This window comes from Chrysochloris asiatica, unplaced genomic scaffold, assembly GCF_000296735.1.
Source record: "Chrysochloris asiatica unplaced genomic scaffold, ChrAsi1.0 scaffold00226, whole genome shotgun sequence".
NCBI classification, from domain to species: Eukaryota; Metazoa; Chordata; class Mammalia; order Afrosoricida; family Chrysochloridae; genus Chrysochloris; species Chrysochloris asiatica.
In genome coordinates, this window is record NW_006408744.1 from 606,644 (window position 1) to 630,054 (window position 23,411).

The window sequence follows — 23,411 nt, forward strand, 5'->3', positions numbered from 1 at the left end:
AAGAAGTACAAGTCCCCTTGATGGATGAGTGAAAAGGGTCTGGAACCAAGTGTAATACTGTTTCAAAGAGCTAGTGATACTTCATGTACAGAAAGGTAGAAGGAAAGATTTCCTTTAAGCAGTAGGAGAGAAAGATGCCATTTCTATCCATTTGTCTTATCCTCCAGCAATGAAGGCCATTTTCAGAGATGGAAAATAAAATATAATAGATCAATCAATCAATATATAAAGGTCAGCCTTTGTGTGGCTAGAACCTCAGACATACATTGCAGCGGAGAATCTGGCCTTAGCTAAGAATTGCATTACAGCAATCAGGAGATACCAAATCTTCTGCGTCAGCTCTGTTTCCTGGCAGTTGTATTAAAGGACTTTTCAGCAGCTGGGGTCTTAAAAAAGAAAAGCTAGAGAATTAGGTACCGTGAGTACCCTGATAAACAGTTTTAGTTTTTAACTTCGAGGAGGTTTTGCTTTCAAAGAAGGTTTTGCTTCCAGTAAGGTTTGAAGTACTGCAATCCAGATTGCTGGCTAAATAAAAATGTAGCTGAAATACAGAACCATTCCTTTTCTGTGGTTTGTCTTTAACGCAAGGTTTAAAAAATTAGGAAGACTAGAAGAAGTCTCTGTTTTTTTTGCTGGTATAGATGCCGTCTCTCATTCTTACCCGCACTAAGGACTTCATGCACAGTTGTAATTCGCTAAAAATGTATTCCTGAAGAGTGGCTAACTCTGACTTCCCTAGTAGCCTCTAGAATTTCACCACAGGCATGGCAAGTCCCCATTAAAACCCCAAGATGGTTTGTAATTACAATCCTAATCTGAGCTGGGATGTCTGTTCAAATGCTTCCAAAGCCAAAATGTGGCTAGTGGGTGGAAGAGTGAGGCTGCAGACTAGGAAGGGAGTGGAAAGTGGGAGGGCAGCTGGTGCTTTAAATGTGGGAGAGGCCTGGAATTCAGTGGGATGGAAGAAAGAAAATGTTCTTAGTAAGACATTTCAGAGCGCTGTGGCAACAAATTACTCTACTATGTGTTCCTTACAGCGCATCCCAAGATTCAGCCTTCCACCCTAAAGTTCTTGTGACAGTCATTACGTTCTTTTGAAATCTTACAAGACGCTATGCTTCAAGATGTACTAGACTTTTAAAATCATCCCAATGCCTTAAAAAAAAAAAATCACTGTGTGTTGTTGTTAGTTGCCATCAAGTCGATTCTGACTTCTAGTGGCTCTACATGTGTGGAATAGAACTGCTCCATGGCGTTTTCAAGCTTGTGAGCTTTCAGGAGCAGATCACCCACCAGGCTGGTCTCCCAAGGTGCCTCCAGGTGGGTTCAAACCACCAACTTTTTGACTACTAGTCAAATGTTTATTGCACCCCCCCAGGGAGCTCTTTTCTAATCATTTGTTGTTGTTATTTGTCGTGGAGTCAGTTCCGACTCATAGCGACCCTGTACAGGGTTTCCGAGGCTGTAAATCTTTACACGAGCAGAAAGCCTCATCTTTCTCCCGCAGAACAGCTGGTAGTTTCAAACTGCTGACCTTGCGGTTCACAGCCCAATTCGTAGCCACTACACTACCAGAGCTCAAGGAAAGAATAAAAAGGAGCTGTACAATGCTGCTCTGCCTTCTCTCCACTACAACAAAATGGTGTCAGTCCTGGAACTGTGAAACAGCATCCCGACATCAAGTGTTTAGAGGTGAGCAGTTAAGAGATTCTAGAAGGATGAAAAGTGCATGAAACCAGTGTACTAAGAGGGATGTAGTGGGAGTGGCCAAGTGAAGAGAGTGGTCCTCAAAGCCGGGCTGCGCTTACTTTGCTCACATTCTAATGATGAGCTTTTCCCGCCCCTCATCCACATTCACCATGCCAATAAAAGGAGCAGACCCTGAAAGTCTCTAACAAATGGGGTCTAGCTGGAGCAAGGTTGTGAACTTTCAGAAGCAGATCATAGTGTGACGACAAGTATGATGTGGACTGTCACTAAGTAGCTGCTAGGGACAGAGGAAAGAGCAGATTCTTATCTGGACCCTCCACCTACTTGTCTGTGTCTTGTGTGACAATGAATCATTTACATAAAGTCCTGTTTCAACACGCACAGTCTGGGAAAATGAGAACAGTGATGTAATGCTTACAGACGTGTATCAAAATAGGATATTGAACCCGGTGAAAACCAAATAAAATCAAGCTCTGTGGGGAGAAAACCACCACGTCGAAAAGTGAAGATTAAAGGGTTTGGAAACGAGGACCTATGATGAAAGACTAAAGGAATCAGGATTACTTAGCCTTCCGAGGAGAAGAGAAATTGTGACACCCATCAATTTAAGCCAGTTTCTTTTTGTCTGTTCTGGGTGGAGATGAAATGAAACAAAACAAAACAAAGAACATTTTTTTACCATGTTTGTTAAATCCCATCTTTGCAGAAACACTAATGTCAGAACCAGAAAAAGTCCTGAAGACCATCTAGTCCAGCATGCTTAGTTTTCACATGAGAAACTGAGCCTCTAAAGATTTAAGGGCTCAGGGCTTGCTCGTCATCGATCTCATAGCAGAGAAATTCAGGATACCTGCCCACAAGTGCTACTTCAGTGACGGCCACCAACCACAGGCTGGTGGCCTTGAGCCATGAAGGGCTGACCACTGTGCTGGATGGAACCACTGGTATCCACTCCTAATTTCCAGTCATTCCAAGCTCTAAAAATGTGGTGATCCTCTGAACCAAACCCATTCTTCTGTGTGCAAAAGATATGCTGGGAATGTTGACAAACTGTTCTCCATCTCCATTTAAAAAGAACAAGATGAAACGTGCTTAAACTATTTGAGACAAGTTGAGGTAGAACTAGACCAGAGAGTTCTGTGATGGATGTTCAGGCAAAATTGCAACCAAGTTATTGAAGGAAACTGGATTAACTCCTTCCCCGCCCTCCTTAATAACGTTTTAACGGTTCACCACCATATAACGTACTGTGGTGCAGTTCAGGGGGTAAACAGAAAGATGGACCAGATGTAAATGCCCCTTCCTATTTTTGAGTAGCATCCAATCATGAGAGAGTGTGGCTGTTGGTGTGCACCCCAAATGAAAGTTTGCAAGATGAGGAATCATCCATTCAACAAGGCTCAGCGAGCAAAATATTTCATTTTGCTCACAAGCATCACAAAGTTGTTAAAGCCCCATCGCCTCTGCCTCCTCTCCCTTTCTAAAATGAAGTCTGCTGCCGTTGAGTCAATTCTGACTCATAGTGGCCCCCAAAGACAGGAGAACTATGTCAATAGGGTTCCCTAGACAAGACTTTTTATGGAATCAAGAGCCCTGGTGGCTCAATGGTTCGCTTCTGTCCTAAATGAAAGGTCGGTGGTTTGAAACCACCCAGCGACTACTGTGCTAGACAAGATCTGCCATCTACTCCTATAAAAATGATAGCCTAGGAAACCATGTAGGGACAGTTCCATAGGCTAGAGTTGGCTCAATGGCACACAACAACAACAGTGATCTTTATAGAAGCTGATTGCCAGTCTTTCTCTCACAGAACTTCTGAGTGTGTCTGGACTACCAGCTGAGTGCTTAATCATTTTGGAATCAACTTGTGAGAAAACACTTGCCTTCCTCTGGAGATATCCTTTGCCATTTTATTAACAGACGAAGGTTCGAAGTTCTCTTTAAAAGAGTTTGATTCTGCTTTCCAAAACTAGGCAAGCTAGAAATCATATGGCATGCAAATATGGCATTAAGAAATCTAACAGCAGGCTTCCCTCGACCACATAGGAGTACATTTGTTTCTTATCAAGTATGTGCGTGAAAATGGATGTGCTCCGCAACTTAATGTTTAAGAAGCTCAGTGATTCAAGGCACCTGCTTGGGTATTTTAATTTACATAACCAAGCAGGCAACATAAGTAATGTCACCAACTTTCTTAGCTCTGACTTTGATCTTTTACTGGCGACACCAAGGGGAATGCTATACCTGACTCAAGTGGATTCTAAATCCCAATCTCATACTGATGGGCACCAGACTTCCCAGAGGAGCTAACTTCCACAGAAGAGTAACCCATCGCTTCTCTTTAATTATCTCCAAGTGTTTGTCTGCACGGGGGTCCACGCAAGAGACCTGGGTTGAATCCCAGCCAATGTTCCTCATGTATAGTCACCATTCATCCATCAGTGGAGGGCTGCATGTGGCTGTGGCATTGAACAGGTTTCAGTGAAGCTTCCAGACTATGACAAGCTAGAAAGAGAGGTCTGGCCACCTACTGCTAAGTATCAACTAAAGAAAACTGAAGGATCAGGACGGTGTGATTTGCAACAGAGATGGGAAGGGCGCAGCGAAGCCAGATTACCCAATAAACAAGGTAAGCACAGGCTTTCTGGTGCTTATTTACTAATTTGCAGGAAACAATTTCACATTGTTTTCACCTCATCAAAAATTCTCCTTCTTGGGAGGGCTAGCATCAAAGATTCTCCCAACCCCACAGCATCTTCTGACAAAATTTAAAGGTTCTTGTCAAATGTACAATCCCTAACTGGGGCGGATGTGGTGAAAAACATGTGAAACGATTCACTACAGATTATTAAGTAGCCACATGTAAGCTCATGCTTATCTTGTATATTGGGAGGTCCGCCCCTGCTGGGCAGTTCTGTTCGGTTATACATGGGTTTTTCCTTCTGTTATACATACATGGGGTTGGCATGAGTCGGTGACTAACTTGACGGCAGCTAACAACTTATTTACACAAGCCCTCTCTACAAGCCATACGGGCCTGCTCATTTCCCAGATCCTCTAAGAGGTGATGCTGTAGGCCTTTGTTCTACTCCTTGCTCCCAGACTATGTCTACTACCCTCAGCTTTGTCTGAGGTCTTCTTCTCCTTCAAAACCCACTTCCCCCATGCATTTACCCTGGTCATTCCCACCTTTGCTGATCTCTCTCTCACCTGAATCTTTTTGTGTTGCTTCTGAATTATGTCAGTTACTTCATATTTGGAACATACACATATATGTATATGGAATCCTGACGTGGCACTGTGGCTTAATGTGCTGGACTGCAAAATCGGTTTGAACCTCAAGATTGGTGGTTCAAGATCACCAGCTGCTCTTCAGAAATACTATCCAGGGTAGCTATGGGTCAGAACCGACTCATCGGCACTTAACAACAACAACAACAACAACTATATATGGAAGGAGCACTGGTGGCATAGTGAATTATGAGTTGGTCTGCTAACCTCAAGGTCAGCAGTTTGAATCTACCAGTCTCTCCTCAGGAGAAAGATGAGGATTTCTGCTCCAGTAAAGATTTATAGCCTTGGAAACCCTGTACGGGATCACTATGAGTTGGATCTGACTCCATGGCACACAGCCATCTTGAGCTTAGCAGCTTGATTCATAACCACTACGCTATCAGAGCTCCTTATGTATGTCTATAGGGAGGCATATGTGAGCATATCATGAGTAGGTATGTTGTTGTTGTTGTTATATGCCATGGAGTCGGTTCCGACTCATAGCGACCCTGTACAGGGTTTCCGAGGCTGTAAATCTTTATGGGAGCAGAAAGCCTCATCTTTCTCCCACAGAACAGCTGGTAGTTTCGAACTGCTGACCTTGAGGTCCACAGTCAGATTTGTGACCACTACACTACCAGAGCTCCTTATGAGTAGGAATAGGCGTATATATATTGTTGTTTGTGGTTGAGTCAGTTTGGACTCATAGAGACCCTGTATAGAGTTTCTGCAGAGCAACTGGTGGGTTTGAATGGTGGTTAGAAGTCTAGTGCTTATCCTAAAGCGCCACACAAACTAATAGGCCTCGCCACACACAAAAATGACCTTTTCTAACCAGAGACCAGTAGAATTAAATGGTGCCTGAGATACAATAGAAAGTCCTGGTTAGAATGGAAGAAGAGCAGAGAACAAAACTAAATTCATGAAAAAGACCAGACTTAATGGACTAATAGAGATTGCAGGATCCCCCAAGACTTATCACCCTAAAACACCCTTTTAACATAGAACTGAAATTACTCCCAGAGGTCATCTTTCAGCCAAACAATAGGTTGGATTGTAAAATAAACACTATCACCTGTGAATAATATGTTCCTGAAACAATTAATGACATGGGATCAAATGGTGAACATTTGCCCAAAAGCAAAGATGAGAAGACAAGGAAGGGAAGGGAGACTAGATCAATGGAGACAGAACAAACAGAATGGAAATAATGAGAATGCTGATACTGTGAAAATTGTAGCCAATGCACAGAACAATGTCTGAGGAAACTGTTAAATGGAAACTAGGGTACTATGTAAACTTTACCTAAAAGAAAAGAAAAACCTATACATCTACATCTACATCTACATCTACCTATCTATCTATCTATCTATCTATCTATCTATCTATCTATCTATCTATCTATCTATCTAATCTCCTGAAGTTCCAGGACTATCCTCTGACCTTCCCCTTTTTTAGTCTACACCCACTTCTGTCTACGCCTCTTTTGTCTATACCCACCCTCACTGATCTCATCCAGTCTCCCAGCTTTAAAATGCTAACAGTTCCCAAACGTATAGTTCTAGTTTGCATCTCTCCCCGAATTCCAGACTCATATTCTGTCTGCGTCTTTGACCCAGCAAACGTTAACTCCTGATAATACTTTCACAACCTGCTCTTCCCACAGGAAACTGGGTCCTTCCAGGAACCCAGCCCCCTGAAACCAGGCAAGCATTCTCACGTCCATCTTTCATGCATCCTAATTTCTTTTCTTTTCTTTTTTTTTTAAATCGTGATGATTTTATCTTCAAAATATACCTGGAATCTGACAGCTTCTACTGCTCCCAACCTGGTCCCTGGTCTTATTGTTGTTGTTGTTAGTTGCTATCTATGTGTTACAAAGTAGAACGGTCCCATGGGTTTCCTAAGTTGAGTCCTGATGCTGTGCTGTAGGATAAGCACTAGACTGCAAGGTCGGTTTGAACCACAAGGTCAGCAGTTCAAATTCACTAGCTGCTCCCTGGAATCCCTATATATGGTTGCTGTGGCTCAGAGTCGATTCAAGGGCATTTAAAACAACAACAACAGTCTTCACAGAATTAGGAATACCCATCAGGTCTTTCTCCAGCAGAGCCACTGGTGGGTTCAGAGCACTGACCTTTCAGTTACACCGCGCTACCAGGGTCCGAGCCCCTGTAATTTCTCACCAAAGGAAGATGAGAAAAGGATTAATTTAAGAGACTCCCAACTGGTCTCCCTGCTTCTGCCCCTGGCCCTCCTCACTGCAGACCGTCCTTATCCCAGTCTGTCCCCTGTTACTGTTAAGTGCCATCGAGTCAGTTCTGAACCATAGTGATCCTGTTCTCAAGAAGCAGCTGGTGAGCTTGAACTGCCGACCTTGCAGTTCAGGGCATTAACCCACAGCGCCACACCAGGGCTCCAGTCTGTCCCCTAGATTGTGTTTAAAGACCACATCCAGCCTCAACTCGGAAACCTCCAATGGCTCCTGAGCTCACCCTGAGTCAATGGTTTTTAAATCCTGGTCTATACACCCTGCCCATTTCTTCTTAGACTTTATCATTCTCTCCTTTGCTCACTCCACTCCTTACTGTCTCCCTTGTGTTCTGCTTTAAGGCCTCTGTCCATGCTCTTCCTCTGCATGGATGCTCTTCCTCCAAGTAAGTGCATGACCAGCACCTTCATCTCTATTAAATCTGTGTTGTTATTAGGTGCCAACGAGTAAATCTTCGACTTGCAGTGACCCCGTATGACAGAACAGAAATGCCCCGTAGGGCTGTAATCTTTATGGAAGCTGACTGGCAGGTCTTCCTGTTGGTGTAGCTATTGGGTAGGTTCAGACCACCAACCCTTGGTTAACCATTGAGCTACCAGGGTTCCTTATCAAATATTTACCCAGTTGTCATCTGATTCATAATTCTTAGTAAAAGCTGTCGTGATCACTGTACTGAAAATTGCACCCAGCTTGCACTTCCCCCCATCTGTGTACTTTTGTCTTCCTTGTGATTTCTCTCCAGAGCATTAATAGTCTGGTGCTGTAGGATAAATGCTCGATCACAAGGTCAGTTTGAGCCACAAGGTTGGCGGTTCAAACTCATCAGTTGCTTCTTGGAAACCCTATACAGGGTCACTATGAGTCGGAACCACCTCTAAGGCACTTAACAACATTACTGAGATATTTGCTTTAGTCTGTCTCTCTCTCTCCCTTTCAAATGTAAGTGGCATGAGGGTAAGGGATTTTAATCTGTAATTTTTTCTCCACTGATGCACCCCCAGTACCTAGAACAGAAAGTAGGTATTAAATAAATAATCATGCAATGAATTAACAATGCAGTCTACGTTCTATACACTATCTTGCCCTCTGCTTCTTACAATACTGAACATTTTGAGGTCAGATTGCCTTATTTATATTTCCATGGCACATAATAGGACTTGACTGAATATCTGTTGAATGAATGGGAAGGGAGGATAGAAAGAAAGATTGCTATGTTTTGTTGGATTTGTATGAAATTCACTAAGCATCTTTGCAAAGATGAATTGGACACTGTGCTTCATCTAGAAAAACCCACATTCCAGTTGTTGTTAAGTGACATTGAATTGGTTCTGACTCATAGCGATCCTGTATAGGGTTTCCAAGGAGCAGCTGGTGGGTTTGAACTGCCAACCTTGGGGTTAGCAGACCAGTGCTGATCCTATAGCACCACACCAGGAGTTCACATTCCAGATGGAGAGAGACAAAACCAAATAAATACCCTTTTGAAATGTTATCAGAGTTGTGGTGTGAAAACTCATTACATAGAGTTGATCCCAAGTCATAGTTATCCCATAGGATGAGGTAGAACTGCCCCATTGGGTTTCCAAGGTTGTAATCTTCAGATGGCCACATCTTTCTCCCAAGGGGAAGCTGGTGGTTCAAACTGCCAACCTTTCTGTGAGCAGCCAAGTACTTATCCAGCCCTCTTGAGATGTGGAAAAGGTCAAGGGAAAAAAATGAGATGGCAAAGGAGAGGATGGGGAGCTGGGGAAGGCATCAAAGGGTAGTAACATGTAAGTTGAGCTTTGCTGGCTGAATAGGAATTTGCCAGGCCGACGGTGGAGAAGGAAACGGTCCAAGCTCAGCTGCTTACTGCCCCAAGGTAGACTCCAAGGTAGCCTCTGCCCTGCTCTAAGAGTGTGTCCCCTCTACAGGGCTTACTCCAAGGTGGGACCCTCTAAGGATACTTAGTAAACATTAGCAAAAGGAATAGCTATAGTTGTCTACCTTCCTTTTCCCTTCTCCTGCCCAAAGAAACCTTGCTATCTGACAAGAGAATTATGCAATGGCTCTATTTGCTGCCACGTGGGGTAGTTACAGCAAGGGTCATGTCTAAACACTGTTCCCACATTCAGCAGTGCCCAACACAGCAGTACACAGAACCAAACCACTCAACTTAGAAACCCAGAGACGTGGCCCAAACACAAAGATGCAAAAAATCACTTCTGAAAGTACTAGAGCTTTTCATCATCAGAGTCAACTCTGCAAAGACTGTAAATATGTACATTCTTTGTCAGAACATTAAATCGTAGCCTAAAAGCTCACTTCTCTGGGCAGCTTCTCAGAATACCAGTCTAGGCTCCAGAGGATCTGCTGAGGAGCACCCCCACCCCTGCTGGGAGAACACCATGACCTCACAGGTCTTTTCATTTTCAGATGCCTCTGGAAGAAAGGGCTGCTCCCCAAATCTTTCAAAGACTTGTCTCATTCATTTTTATTTGCTGCTCACTTAATGGCTTGGATTGAATGGGAGGGATTCCATACACACACTGAATATACATTTGCACCCACTGCCCCCACCCCGGGCGTACACATGCATTTATATGTCTATCACATGCCACAACCAGAATTTCAAATCTCTCAGGCCAGGCCAGGCCAGGCCAGGCCAGGCTGTTCCTGAATGGTTGTTTACTATGCCATTAATATCCATCAAGGCCTGTAGTACAACACAGACCCACTACCTCTGGGTCCATTCTGACTCACAGTGGCCCTATAGAGTAGAATTGCTCCTCAGGATTTTCGAGACTACTCATCTTCCCAGCGAAAGACAGCCTCTTCTTTCTCCCACAAAGTGGCTGATGGTTTTGAACTGCTGACATCGAGGTTAGCAGCCCAGTGTTTACTCCACTGTGCCACCAGTGTCTCTCCTTCTCTGTCTAGCACAAAATGTTTAATCCAAGGATATAATCCCTGGCAGCAATAGTCAAGAACTAAACAGTACTGGTGTGGTGCTATAGGATAAGCACTGGACTGCAAGGTTGGTATGAACCACAAGGTCAGTGGTTCAAACTCACCAGCCACTCCTCAGAAACCCTATATAGTGTTGCTCTGAGCAGGAACCAACTTGCAGTCACCTAGCAACAACAAGAAACAGTATTAACTACAGCTTTTCCTTTCCTGCCACATTTTCACCAACTTTCATCTCCTCCCTCTAGTGCTGGATGATCAAATGTTAACTCACCAGCTGCTAACTGAAAGGTTAGAGGTTCGAGTCTACCAAGAGGTGCCTAGGAAGAACGACTGGTGATCTACTTCTGAAAAGGCAGTCGCTGAAAATGTTATGGAGTACAGTTCTGCACTGATACACATGGGGTCGCCATCAGTTGGAATTCCTTGTGGCCTGCCGGTCTTGGAGTTATTTTAAAAGTGAAACTGTTGTGACATTATACTTTATACAATGTCTGTTATTATGGAAGACCTGAAAGGCAGTGAAGTGCCTCCAAGGTCACTGGAAGTTCTCCACAATGCCGTGGAGACTGCTTTAGCTCAAGTCTGGCTTGCCTCAGCCTGCTTGGGAACATTACATGGTTGCATCCAATGACACACATTGTACAACATGACCTCTTCTCTTTCACAGTCCATTTCAAGAGTCTTAGTAAGAAAGAGCATCATGGTTTGCACGACAAGAATTTAGCCTTGATCTTCACATTTTTGGAGACTTTTCTAACTTCATTTTCCCCTGTTCTCAAGCATGTTGTTGTTATGTGCCATCGAGTCAGTTCCGACCCATAGCGACCCTGTACAGGGTTTCCGAGGGTGTAAATCTTTACGGGAGTAGAAAGCCTCATCTTTCTCCCGCAGAGCAGCTGGTAGTTTCGAACCGCTGACCTTAAGGTTCGCAGCCCGATTCGTAACCACTACGCTTCTTCCAGTTTTTTTTGTTTTTTTCCCACCTTGGGACATAGCACAGTAGATTCCTCTATCTTGCATGTTCTGTTGCCAGACTTTCATAAGGTTGGCACCTTTTTATCATTGAGGGCCACACCTACATGCCTCCTCCTCCACTGTCCTCCTAACGTAATCCTAATTCTCTCCTCACTCCTTGTTACTCTTAACTGCACGTCCCGATTTTATTTTCCTCATAGCACTTATCATGCATGGTCTGAAATGAAATGAGTCTGTTTATTTATTCCTGTGTTTGCTATTTGTCACTCTATGTAATATGCAAGCTTCACGAGGGCAGGAACTTTGCCTGTCTTGTTCACTACCAAAACTCTGGTACTAGACCAGCATCTGGTGGAGAGTAGGCACTTAATGTACGAGTATATCTGTAAAACGAATGAATATATTAATTGTGATGGCTAATTTTATGTATCAGCTTGGCTAGGCTATGGTCCCCAAGTTGTCTGAGCAAAGCAACTAGTGTAGTTGCTGTTATAAAGTACTTGTTGTGGTGGTGTTGTTAAGTGCCGTGGAGTTGGTTCCGACCCATAGCGACCCTGCACAGGGTTTCCGAGGCTGCAAATCTTTACAGGAGCAGAAAGCCTCATCTTTCTTCCGCAGAGCAGCTGGTAGTTTCAAACTGCTAACCTTACGGTTCGCAGCCCGATTCGTAACCACTACGCTACCAGAGCTCTTACATGTGATTAAGTCAGTTGGCTTTAACGGACAAAGCAGATGATCTTGTAATAATGCTATATAATGTAATATAGTTAATCAGCTGAAGGCAACTCTTACCTTATTCTTCTCGTTTTCTGACCTAAAGAGCTTGGAACACAAGCTTTCGGGAGTCTCTACCCAACACCTAACTCATGGATTTTGGCTTTGCTAGCCCCTATAATCAGTTAGCTAACTTTGGCTTACGAGATTGTTCCTATTGCCATGGAGTCGATTCTGACTCACTGAGACCCTGTAAGACAGAGCAGAGCTGTTCCCATAGGTTTTCAAGACTGTGTATCATCTTTATGAGAATAGACTGCCTTACATTCCATCATGGGGCGGCTGGTGGTTATCAGCCCAAATGCTTAACTCAGTGCCACCAGAGCTCCTTTACCAGATATGTTGTTGCTAAGTGTGTTGAGTCGGTTCTGACTCACAGCGACCCTGCATAGGGTTTCTGAGAATGACTGGTGGGTGTGAACTGCCAACCTTGTGGGCAGCAGTCCAGTGCTTCACACCAGGATTTGGCAAATCCAAAATCCATGGGTCAGGTGAAAGATTTAAGACTCTTATAGCCTCACAGATTTGACACACACACGGTTAACTCGACAACACTTAACTTATGTGCTGTAAGTAGGCTCTCACTCATAGCAACCCTGCGTAGGGTTTCCAAGGTTGTACATCTTTACAGAAGTAGAAAGCCCCATCTTTCTCCTGCGGAGCAAAGCTCCAAACTGTGGCTCACAGTCTACTGCTTATTAAACAGAGTCACCACACCCCCATTTATGTGTGAACATGTATATATATATTATTGTTGTTGAGCAATGTCAAGTCTGTTCCAAACCTGTATAGGGTTTCCAAGGAGCAGCTGGTAGGTTTGAACTGCCAACCTTGTGATTTGAAGTCCAATGTTTATCTTATAGCACCATACCAGGAGTCCAACAATACATATAAGCACTGGGCTGCTAATCAAAAATTATAGCATCCCTATTAGTTAGAACTGACTCAACACCACTTTACAACACACACACACACACACACACACACACACACGTATAGATCTGTTTCTGCTGAATCTGTTTCTCTAGAGAACTGTGACTAAGACGTTAAAGTAAATGATACTATGATAGTCTCAAAAAATTCCAGCAGCCCTCTTTCTTCAGGTCATCCAAGGATAGAAGACATTTGTCTCAGTACCCACGTGTCCAGATTTCTGTCCTTACATTTAGACCAAGGAATTAGGAGCTCTGATTTGGTCAATCTAGAACAAAAGACATTTTTCAGGAAACAAGTTTGTTTTTGGCTTAGTTAGTATAGAGCATGTTGAGTTGATTCAAGACAGTGACTTAACCAAGGTTTGCACTATGTTCCTTGAATCAGTATTTTCTGTTTGCTTCTCTCTCAAGATTTTAATTGTTTTATTTGTACCTGCATTTTGTTGTTTCCTCAGTATCCTACTATAAACCATTCGATAATAGATATTTGAAACATTTCTGGTACTGGTGGTGGGGGTGGTTGAATGTTGTCATATTGTTTTGGACTCACAGTGACCCTGTATAGGGTTTCCAAGGCTGTATACCTTTACGGGAGCAGAAAGCCATGAGGCTTTCATATTTCTCCTACAGAGTGGATAGAGGATTCGAACTGCTAAGCTTATGTTTAGCAGCCCAACTCATACTTCACTATGCTACCAGAGCTCCTTCATTTCTGATATTAAAGCCTGGAAATTTATATCAATCAATACCCCAGTCTCAAGTCAAACCCACACCCCAATCAAACAGGATTTCTGCTCAGCCGTTAAAGGTTTCAAGGGAAATAACTTGCCTTCAACTTCCCTTCTAATTCGTTCCAATGTCTCTCAATCTTTTTCATTCTTACCTCAAGGGAAATAAAAGAACTGTGAGCACAGTTCAGGCTGGAATGCTTAAGAAGACTGATGAAACTGGCATGACGCACACGCACACAAACACACACGCACACATGTACTTACCGACATAGCCCGGGGTTCCACAAGCTGTGGACATCACATCGCCTTTACCCTCCATTTTTGACAACCCAAAGTCACTGATCATTATTTTTGACTCCTCATCTTGACTGTAGTACAATAGATTTTCAGGCTGGAAATAAAATTAGAAAAATCCATTATTAACTGTGTTTAAAGCTGGATTCATTGTGGGAAACTACAAACTACAACACAGATTTATAACAATATAAGAATACACATGACCTTTCAACCTTTTAAAACACATTCATAAAAACATTACTGCATAAAAGCAATACCCAAGGCCCTGCACAGGAGCTGGCCCAAATAGGTTTTCAATATTTGAGTATTTCCTTTTTGAGTATTTCCTCTATTTAAAAAGTAACAATATTTTGAGGCAATCCAGGAAGTTGATGCCTCTTCACATTTGTAAATTCACTTCTCCGGTCAGGAGAGGTGGGCTTCCCAGGAAATAAAATGACTTTTTCAGGTACTTTTGTTGTTGGGTGCTGTTGAGTTGCTTCAGACTCAACAACCCTACAGAGCAGAGTAAAACTGGGCCATAATGGGTTCTATTTGGTCGTCATCTTTCTGGGAGCAGATCACCAGGCTTTTCTCCTGCAGAGCCAGCCAGTTGGGGATTAGAACCACCAACTTTTCATTTAACGCTCAAGCACTTAACTGTCGCCACCAGGGATCCTTTTTCAGTTGTTGTGGTTTGCTATTTTTTAAATGATTTTATTTTATTAGTAATCCTTGTTATCAACCTTTTTCTACTCCAAGGGTCTCTTCCTGTTCTCAGCAACATCTGGGTATCTTGTAGTTCTAGCAGACGTGCTACAAATTTCCCTTTACTGAGGCCAAAAGACAGCGCTCCTCCTCGTCCCGGGAAGCAGAGGAATGGTGTCACAGGATGAACTAGGGCTGCGAGGTCCAAGACTCTGTAGCCATGTGCCCTTAAGAAGTTTGAACTTTTGGTTGCTTTTCCTGTAGCAACATTTGTTTCCATGCATAGAATATGGCAGTCACAATAAAGCACGTCACATAGTAAAGGTCTTAATACAAGTTTCTGTGCTTCTGTCTTCTTTGGAGTTCTGCTCAGTGGAACCCACATCATGTCTGTTTAGGAGGAGTATAGGAGCAGCAGCCCTGAGGTTGAGGAGAGACTTGGAAGCTTTATTTTCTCAGCATTTTATGTAAAATTGGGAAATCTGCCATGGTGCCTAGCAAAGAATGAAGTGAGGGCTTATGGAGACTGAGCTCTACAGCAACAAAGCTGGCCCTCATTTTATGTCTCCTGTACTGTCCAGATGAACACAGAAGAGGTGCCTACAAGTTTTTTCGAAGAGTTGGTTCAAATGATAACGCTGTCACCAAGGGAGAAGAAATTAACCACTGACATGTGGCTAGAAACATCCACCCATCATGATCATTCTGACTATTTACTGAGTAATTATGTCTTTCATTTACACAAATCTTAAAGGAAGATCATTTTCTTACACCTGTTCCCTGTCTGGCTCTCCTCCCAATCCCACAAGTGAAATGGTACTCTCTTTCGTCAGTGTTTCGTGGTGACATTTCAGCTCTTTAGTACTAAATTTTAATAACTATTCTTGTGTGAAGTGACCAGAATAGTTTAGAAAAGTGGTTCTTGGCCTTGTGATGAAGCAAAATTGCCCTCCAGGGAATTTCATAGCTGGGGATAATGTCCTTTGGTCAATGTGAGATTGGGCCTAGTAGTCTATATTTTAGAACTCCACAGGGAACTGTGATGTGGAAATTCTGTGAAGCTATTTTGAGGACTCAAAGGAAAAAAATACTATACTTCTGTCAAAACAAAACAAAGAAACAACAACATTGCATATAAAGGAATGACACTTGATGTCAGAGCGATAATAATTCTAAAGACAAAGCATGAAGGTCAAAGGATACCCACGGTACATTTAAGGGATCTTGCCACTGAAATATGAGCTGCTGGGTGGTACAAAGGAGTAACTCACTTGGCTGTTACAGGAAAGGTTGGAGGTTCACTTTTACCCAGGGGCACCTTAGGAGAGATCTACTTCCAAACCATCCACCGCTGAAACCACTACAGAGCACAGCTGTACTGTGACACACATGGGCCCACTATGGCTCTCAGTCACCTTGACGGCAACTGGTTTATTCAATGAGTTTTAAAAGAAAAAACCAAGACAATCAATAATTGATAATGGAATAATAGTGCTAAAATGGAGGGAAAACCATCTAATCCCAAGTGCATGTGCTTCATGGTTTCTCTGAATGCTTGGGAGTCATACTCTGATGAACAGCAAAGTTCCCATGATGGCAGTGGAGAAGATTTTTAAATAAGTTTCTGGTTTTTATTTTCTAGTAATGAGTTAAATTGATTTTAAAAACATTAAAAATATATTTCATACTTATTTTTCCTATCTTCATTCTCCCAACACCTCTCCAGTAAAGTTCGAGCAATAAAGGGTAGAAAATAAGAGCACAACAGAGCAGAAGCTACCTAGACTTCTGAGATTAGCTGGAGATTATTAGCTCATTATCCTCACATCTAGACAAGGGATTGTTAAAGGACCATGAATGCCTCCAATGGGAGATTTATTTGGATCAATAAACCACTCTTTGGAAGAACAAGTATCCCCAAACCAAACCAAACTCACTGTGGCTGAGTCAATTCTAACTTATAGAAGGTTAAATCCAAAATTTAGTTCAATACTTTTCATTGGTTCAAGATTTAGTAAAGACAATAGGGCTTTTCTTGGGCGTGAGAAGGATAAGAGGTAGGAAAGAAAGGGGAGAGAAGACAGGCTCAGGGATCATCTGGATGGGAGCTCTCCAGGTGACAGCATGAAGCTGTGGGTGGGGTAGCAGGGAGGAAGCCCGCCCACACCTTGGCAATTCAGCCTGGTATCCTGTGAGGCCTGGAAATAAAAATTTTTTTTTTCCTGATTATGGAATCTTTGCAAGGTAATTCATGGTCAATATCTGAGTAGGAAAGTCAAATCGTAGTTTTTAGCAGTTCACATAAAAGAGTCAAAAAAGGTCTCAATAAACAGCTTGGGTAATATTAAATATTAAACTCCTGATCCCTCAGTTCACAATTGGGGGCAATTTTGCTTCTAAGAGGACACTTAGCAATGTCTGGAGCTATTTTTGAATGTTAAAACCCTGGGGTTGCTACTGGCATCTAGTGGATAGAGTCAAGGGATGCTGTTATACAGCGTACAATGTACATGACAGCCCCTCACAACTAAGAAAGATCTGGTCCAAAATGTCAACAGATGAGACTCTGTCGTAATCCATGGAGGCAGTAGTGGGCACTTCCTGTCTTCATCCCTTGAAAACAACAATTGGGTTGTCTCTAGTGGCTTCTTTGGCCAAGAAAACAGAAGAAATACCTTTTTGGAGGGAAACAGAGACAATTATACAAAGGGGCTTCAAAAATTTTAAGGAAAAATCCATTATCTTTTCATTCCACTTTTCCATAAACTTTTTGAATCCCCTCTATGTCAGTGTAGTACTCCAGATTATGCACTCAAATTAACATGACTATGTTTTACTTTGCTCTAGTCTAAAGGTTATTGTTGTTATTGAGTGCTGTTGAGTCAGTTCCAACTCATAGCGACCCTGTAGCGGGTTTCTGGGGAGCAGTTGGTAGGTTTGAACTGCCGACCTTGTAATAAGCAGTGCAGAGCTTATCATACAGCGTCACACCAGGACTCCAAAATATACTGATTGTTCTTTCTTAAATATGCATGGAAATTCAATATTCCAAACCAAATTTCTATCTCATAGATCAAACTCCTTTGTGCCTGTGAGAAGAGATCACAAAAAGATCCTATAAACAATGGAAACACTCTTTCCACAGAGACCTAAATCTGAGGATCCTAACACTCTCAGGCTAGGAGTTGCAAGTACTTCCCCTAAGACTGATGTTGGAGTAAAAAATAATATCTCCCATATAGTCAATCTGCCTTTCTAAAGAGAAATAAACACCTCCTCTCTAGGAAATGGCATATCTTCTTAGAAATTATTTCTAATAAGAACAAACCATCAGCTTGCTCACACTACATCTCCTTGGTCACCACACTAACTTGTTCAGAAAAAGCTCCCTGCTGTGTTCTGAAAGCACAGTGCTGGCGTTTGGCAGGAGCACAACAGAGCAGAGAAGGTACCTAGGCCTCGGAGAGCCTAAAAGTGCCTGGAGATTAGCTCATCATTCTCACATCTAGCCAGATCCCTGCAAAGGGCAAAGGCTGTAAGGGCTCTCCTAACATTCCCAAATACCCTAAGTCCAGTGGTTTCAGGAGATAGCTCCCAAACAGGTTCAGCATCACCTAAGAACCTGTAAGGAATGCAAATCCTCAGGACCCACTGTAGAGCTACAGAATCAGAACTTCTTGGCAGGGAGGTGAAGGGGAGCCAACAATCTGTGCTTTGACAGGCATTCCAGATGATTCAGACACACATTTAACATGCAGGAATTGCTGCCTATGTCAGTGAGGAGCTCTGCTTAAAGTGCTCGGCTACTAACCAAAAGATGGGTGGCTCAAACTCACCAGCTGTTTGCTCCTCACAAGAAAAATGTGGCAGTCTGCTTCCAGAAACATCTGCAGCTTTGGAAACCATATGGGGCAATTCTATTCTGCGAGTATTGCTGTGAGTGGGAATTGACTCGACGGTTATGGGATTAGTTTGGTTTGTCTCTCTTATCAATGGAAAATTATAACACAGATACACCAAAAGAGAAGAGAAATTTTTCATGAGTCTTTATGAAAAGGGTTCATCATTTTATACTGTAAAACCCAGTACCAGATCATGAACCACTAAACCAGGTGCCTTTAAGTTGTTTCCAACTGATGAGGACCCCAAGTGTGTCAGAGTAGGACTGTGCTCCATACGGTTTTAATAGCCAATGGCTAGCCTGATAGATCCCCATCTTCTTTCAAGCTACAGCAAGCCCAGAAGGCCGAGAACTAAAAGTACATAAATCCCCCACCCCGACTCATTCACCCATCTCTACATCCAAGTGGCCTCATCCTTCCAATGGAGCCAATTCTCTCTGACAGCTGCATTGTGGGTTAGAGAGTGGTTGGAAGGAGGTTGCTAGGTGATGGCCTCACCTTAAGGTCCCTGTGGACGATGCCCATCCTGTGGAGATAGTATACAGCATCCAAGACCTGGCGGATCAGAGTACTGGCATCTTTCTCCGTGTAAAATCCCTTCTCCACTATCCGATCAAACAGCTCTCCACCAGATACACTATGAAAGAATTTTAAAAAGAACAAATTAAAAGTTGAAAAGAACTTGTTAAACATTGCATGGAAAACAGTAAGAACTTTCAATGTAATAATAGACTCAAACATTATTTTTAAAGTTAATCCACTTTCAGATTTAGATTTGACCCCATTTATATGTGGCGCTGTGAGTTAATGCACCAGACTGTAAAGTCATTTGAACTGCAAGGTTGGTGGTTCAAGCTCACCAGCTGCTCCTTGGAAACCCTACACAGGGTCACTATGGATCAGAATCGACTTGATGGCACTTTAACAACATCATTTTCCAAAAGCTTAAAGGATCCCTGGTGGCACAGTGGCTAAAGCACCAGGCTGATAACCAAAAGGTTGGTGGTTTGAAACCACAGAAAGATGTGGCAGTCTGCTTCTGTAAAAGTTATTGTGAAGGGTTGTTGAGTCTGTTGCAACTCATAGCAACAGATTTTAAGGAGCAGCTGGTGGATTTGAACCACCGACCTTGTGGTTTGCAGTCCAGTACTAATCCTACAGCACTACACCAGGAATCCCCAAAAGCTATATCCATAAAGATTTCAGCCTTGGAAACCCTGTGGGGCAGTTCAACTTTGTTCTACAGGGTGGCTATAAGTCAGAACTGCCTCGACAGTAGTGTTTGTTTTTTTAATTCCTCAAAAGCTCTATCAGGAAAGTGTTTCTACAACATGAGGGTACAAACATCCATGAAAAAATTCAGGGGAATAAAAACAAACCAGGACCCATGGTGTAGTCAAGTCAGAGAAGTCTCTCCTGACCTTAGCCTTTATAACTACTTGTCAATGAAAAATCACTTTGCATGAAAGCACATCTCAAAGGCCTGTGGATGTTTGCACAAAGCGCTAGCCTGGCCAACTGGAGTCTGCGATCTTTGCTAAGATGTGTTCTTAATTTGCTAAGAGCAATGAATGAGCTCCTTGACTCTCCTTCCAAAACCAAACACACTCCCATTGAGTTGATCCCGACTCATCGCAACTATATAGGAGAGAGTAGAACTGCCCAGTAGGGTTGTTCTTTACTGTGGTAGACTGCCTCATCTCTCCCCGGTGGAGTGGCTGGTGAGTAATTCACCTTGTTGTTGTTGTTGTTAAGTGCCATCGAGTCAATTCCAACCCATAGTGACCCTGGATAGGGTTTCAGAGGAGCAGCTGCTGAGCTTGAACCACCAACCTTGCACTTCAAACGGCTTTGCAGTTTGGCGCATTGACCTTGGTCTCTTATAAATGTGGGGGTCAACCATTTTCAATGGAGAGCGTGACATGTCCTTGGAGGTATCAAAACCTGGAAGTCACTTGTGATTTACAATAGAAGAAAAACCTCTTTTTGGGGGGATGGTATTTAGTTTTAATTTGCTTTGCATTGAAGATTATATTGAAAGAGAATTTCTGATTACATCCTTATTTTTATTGCTATTGTATTTATGGAAAGGGGCCTAGGCTGATAATAGTCAAGAACTTCTGGTGGACAACCACGATAGTCCCTGTTTCACTTGGACATTTTATGCTGCTCTGAGTTTCACAAAGTAACATAACTGTACAATCCCAAATAGAAACAACTCAGCTAGCAGCTTAACCTTCAACCTCCAGAAGCATGTCCATCTCTAAGAAAAATACCATTTCTTTCTAACACATAACCCATCTTAGACAGAAACTTCAAAGGGATGTATTGTTGTTTTTGTTGTTGTTAAGTGCCATGGAGTCGGTTCCAACCCATAGTAACCCTGTACAGGGTTTCCGGGGCTGTAAATCTTTACGAGAGCAGAAATCCTCATCTTTCTCCCACAGAACAGCTGGTAGTTTCAAACTGCTGACCCTGAGGTTCGCAGCCTGATTCGTAACCACTACACTAACAGAGCTCCTTAAGGGATGTATTAGCACTATTTAAATCAACAACAACAACAAAAATCAATACATTTCTAAAAACAAAACGAAGAAGGGATTAATCTGAAGTATTAAAATCATAAGACAGCTACAAAATAACTTTATAGCTTTAATAGATATAGTAAAAGATATTTCCTACAGTAGCACACACATACACACACACACACACACCAAGATATGATTCATCTCCGGCAAGTCATGGCAATTAATGTGCAGTAACAAATCCACTGAAACCTTCTTTTTCAAAAAACTAATAAAGGAGAAACAATTGCAGCCTGTGTGTTAGATCTTCCTCTCATTACCTTTAGTCATCCGAGCAATATTGTGCTTGGAGAATGGCATCATCTGGTTTCCAAAGCAAACTGAGCAATCTTGGTTAAGAATTGAAAGATGCTCAGGAGAAATGAAAAGTTATTTAATGAGTGAAAAGAAATGGAAACAACAGGGGAGAAACTACATTTTGATGGCCATGTTGTCGAAATGACTCATCCATAGGTGAGCTCACATCTCAAGACACCACCTCTTAGTAACTGATGTCAAGTTCTCTCCATTCCTCAATTATCTAGAACCTTCCACAAAAAGTTTCAATATTTAAAACTGTGCACACCTTAAGGAGAGACTGCATGAGACCTACTGCAGCTAGGGGCAGGGTAAACCCAGATGCCATGGAGACATTCACTTACTAATGTATCCAACTAGCTAATCAACATTTACTGACAGCACCGCTATGAGCCATCTACCTGGCACACTGGGGAGTGTGGTGGTTCTTTAGGATAAGTATGGACTGTGAACCACAAGGTTGGTGGTTCGAATCCACCAGATACTCTGAGGGAGAAAGATGAGGCTTTCCGCTCCTGCAAAGATTTAAAAGCCCCTATACAGGGTTTAACGAGCTCTGGTAGCGTAGTGGTTACGAATCAGGCTGTGAACCTTACGGTCAGCAGTTCGAAACTACCAGCTGTTCTGTGAGAGAAAGATGAGGCTTTCTGCTCCCGTAAAGATTTACAGCCTCGGAAATCCTGTACAGGGTCGGAACCAACTCCACGGCACATAACAACAACAACAATAACAACATACAGGGTTTCTGTGAGTTGGAACGGACTCAAGGGCACTCAACAACAACCTTGCACATTGGATGGCATTAAAAGCAGATTATCTGTGAAGGAGGAAAAGACCGTTTTGACCATCTCTCTCCATATATTCTACAACTGAACCCCATCTGTCACTAACAGTACCCATTACTAATGTTCTAGGAATCCTGGTGTGGTGCTGCAGGATAATGCATGGGGCAGCAAGATCAATTTGTATCTCAAAGTCGGCGGTTCAAACCAACCAACTGCTCCTTGGAACCTATACAATGTTGTTATGAATTGGAACCGACTTGATGGCACTTAACAACAACAATTAGCTGCAACATTGGTGGCTAGAACCCACTTAGATGTACCTTAGAAGAGAGGCCTGGGGACCAGCTCCCAAAAGGCCACAACCCTGAAATTCTACTCTGCACATATGTGGAAGTTATGAGTCAGAATCAACACAGCAATATCTACAAACTGTGAGAGAAAAAAAAATATCTTTGCTAAATGTCACTGTCAGCTCTACTGTACCTATGGCCAGTTCAATGGAGCAATTCTACCCTGTAACACATGGGCCACATACATTTTCTAGTGCTTTCTAATGACTGACTGCCTGTTACCTTATTCCTCTGCTCTGCAAGCTGCTGAAGGACCTCTGGAAGGAACCCTCACCCTTCCATCACCCTTACCTCCAGCCCTTAGCACTCCATGACCCAAATCTTGCCCAATCTCCTCTCAAAAATGATCTTCCCTGCTTTCTAGTCTCTCAAGATATATAAGGTACTGACGAATTCAACTGAATGAAAATATCTGCATTGCAATCGGGCAGCGGTGCAGTGAAAATCGAATCATCACTATTGAAGTAGGAAACTCTGCCACAGTAGAAGGTACTGTCTCCGAAGCTCAATGCCCTGTTCATTTAAAACTGTGCTCTCAAATTTCAAATTTTACTAGGGCCTTATTGCTTTGTTGATTTTTAAAAAACAATCCACAGAAAGAATTTCGTTTCCTTAGAAACTGAGGCACATGGAGAGTTAAAAATCTTGCTAACATAAAATATAGCAATGGTGTGGTGCTGTGGGTTAATGTGCTGGACTTCAAGGTTGGTTTGAACCACAGGGTCAGTGGTTCTTTGTAGCCCATATACAGAGTCGTTAGTGCCGTGACCAACTTGAAGGCACTTAACAACCACTACCACAACAACAAAGGAGCTCTGGTAGTGTAGTGGTTACAAATCGGGCTGCTAACCGCAAGGTCGGCAGTTCGAAACTACTAGCAGTACCACGG

General features: G+C 42.7%; 1 protein-coding gene across 1 annotated transcript in view; it reads right to left on the reverse strand.

Moving 5' to 3' along the window:
• CAMK1D (calcium/calmodulin-dependent protein kinase ID) overlaps positions 1 to 23,411 on the reverse strand; it is a 656,520-nt gene that overhangs the window by 102,759 nt on the left and 530,350 nt on the right. The window contains exons 4-5 of the mRNA XM_006873161.1: positions 19,004 to 19,142; positions 13,884 to 14,010 (exon numbers count right to left, since the gene is read on the reverse strand). Coding sequence (XP_006873223.1) covers positions 13,884 to 14,010; positions 19,004 to 19,142 — 266 coding nt within the window. The remainder of the gene's footprint in view (positions 1 to 13,883; positions 14,011 to 19,003; positions 19,143 to 23,411) is intronic.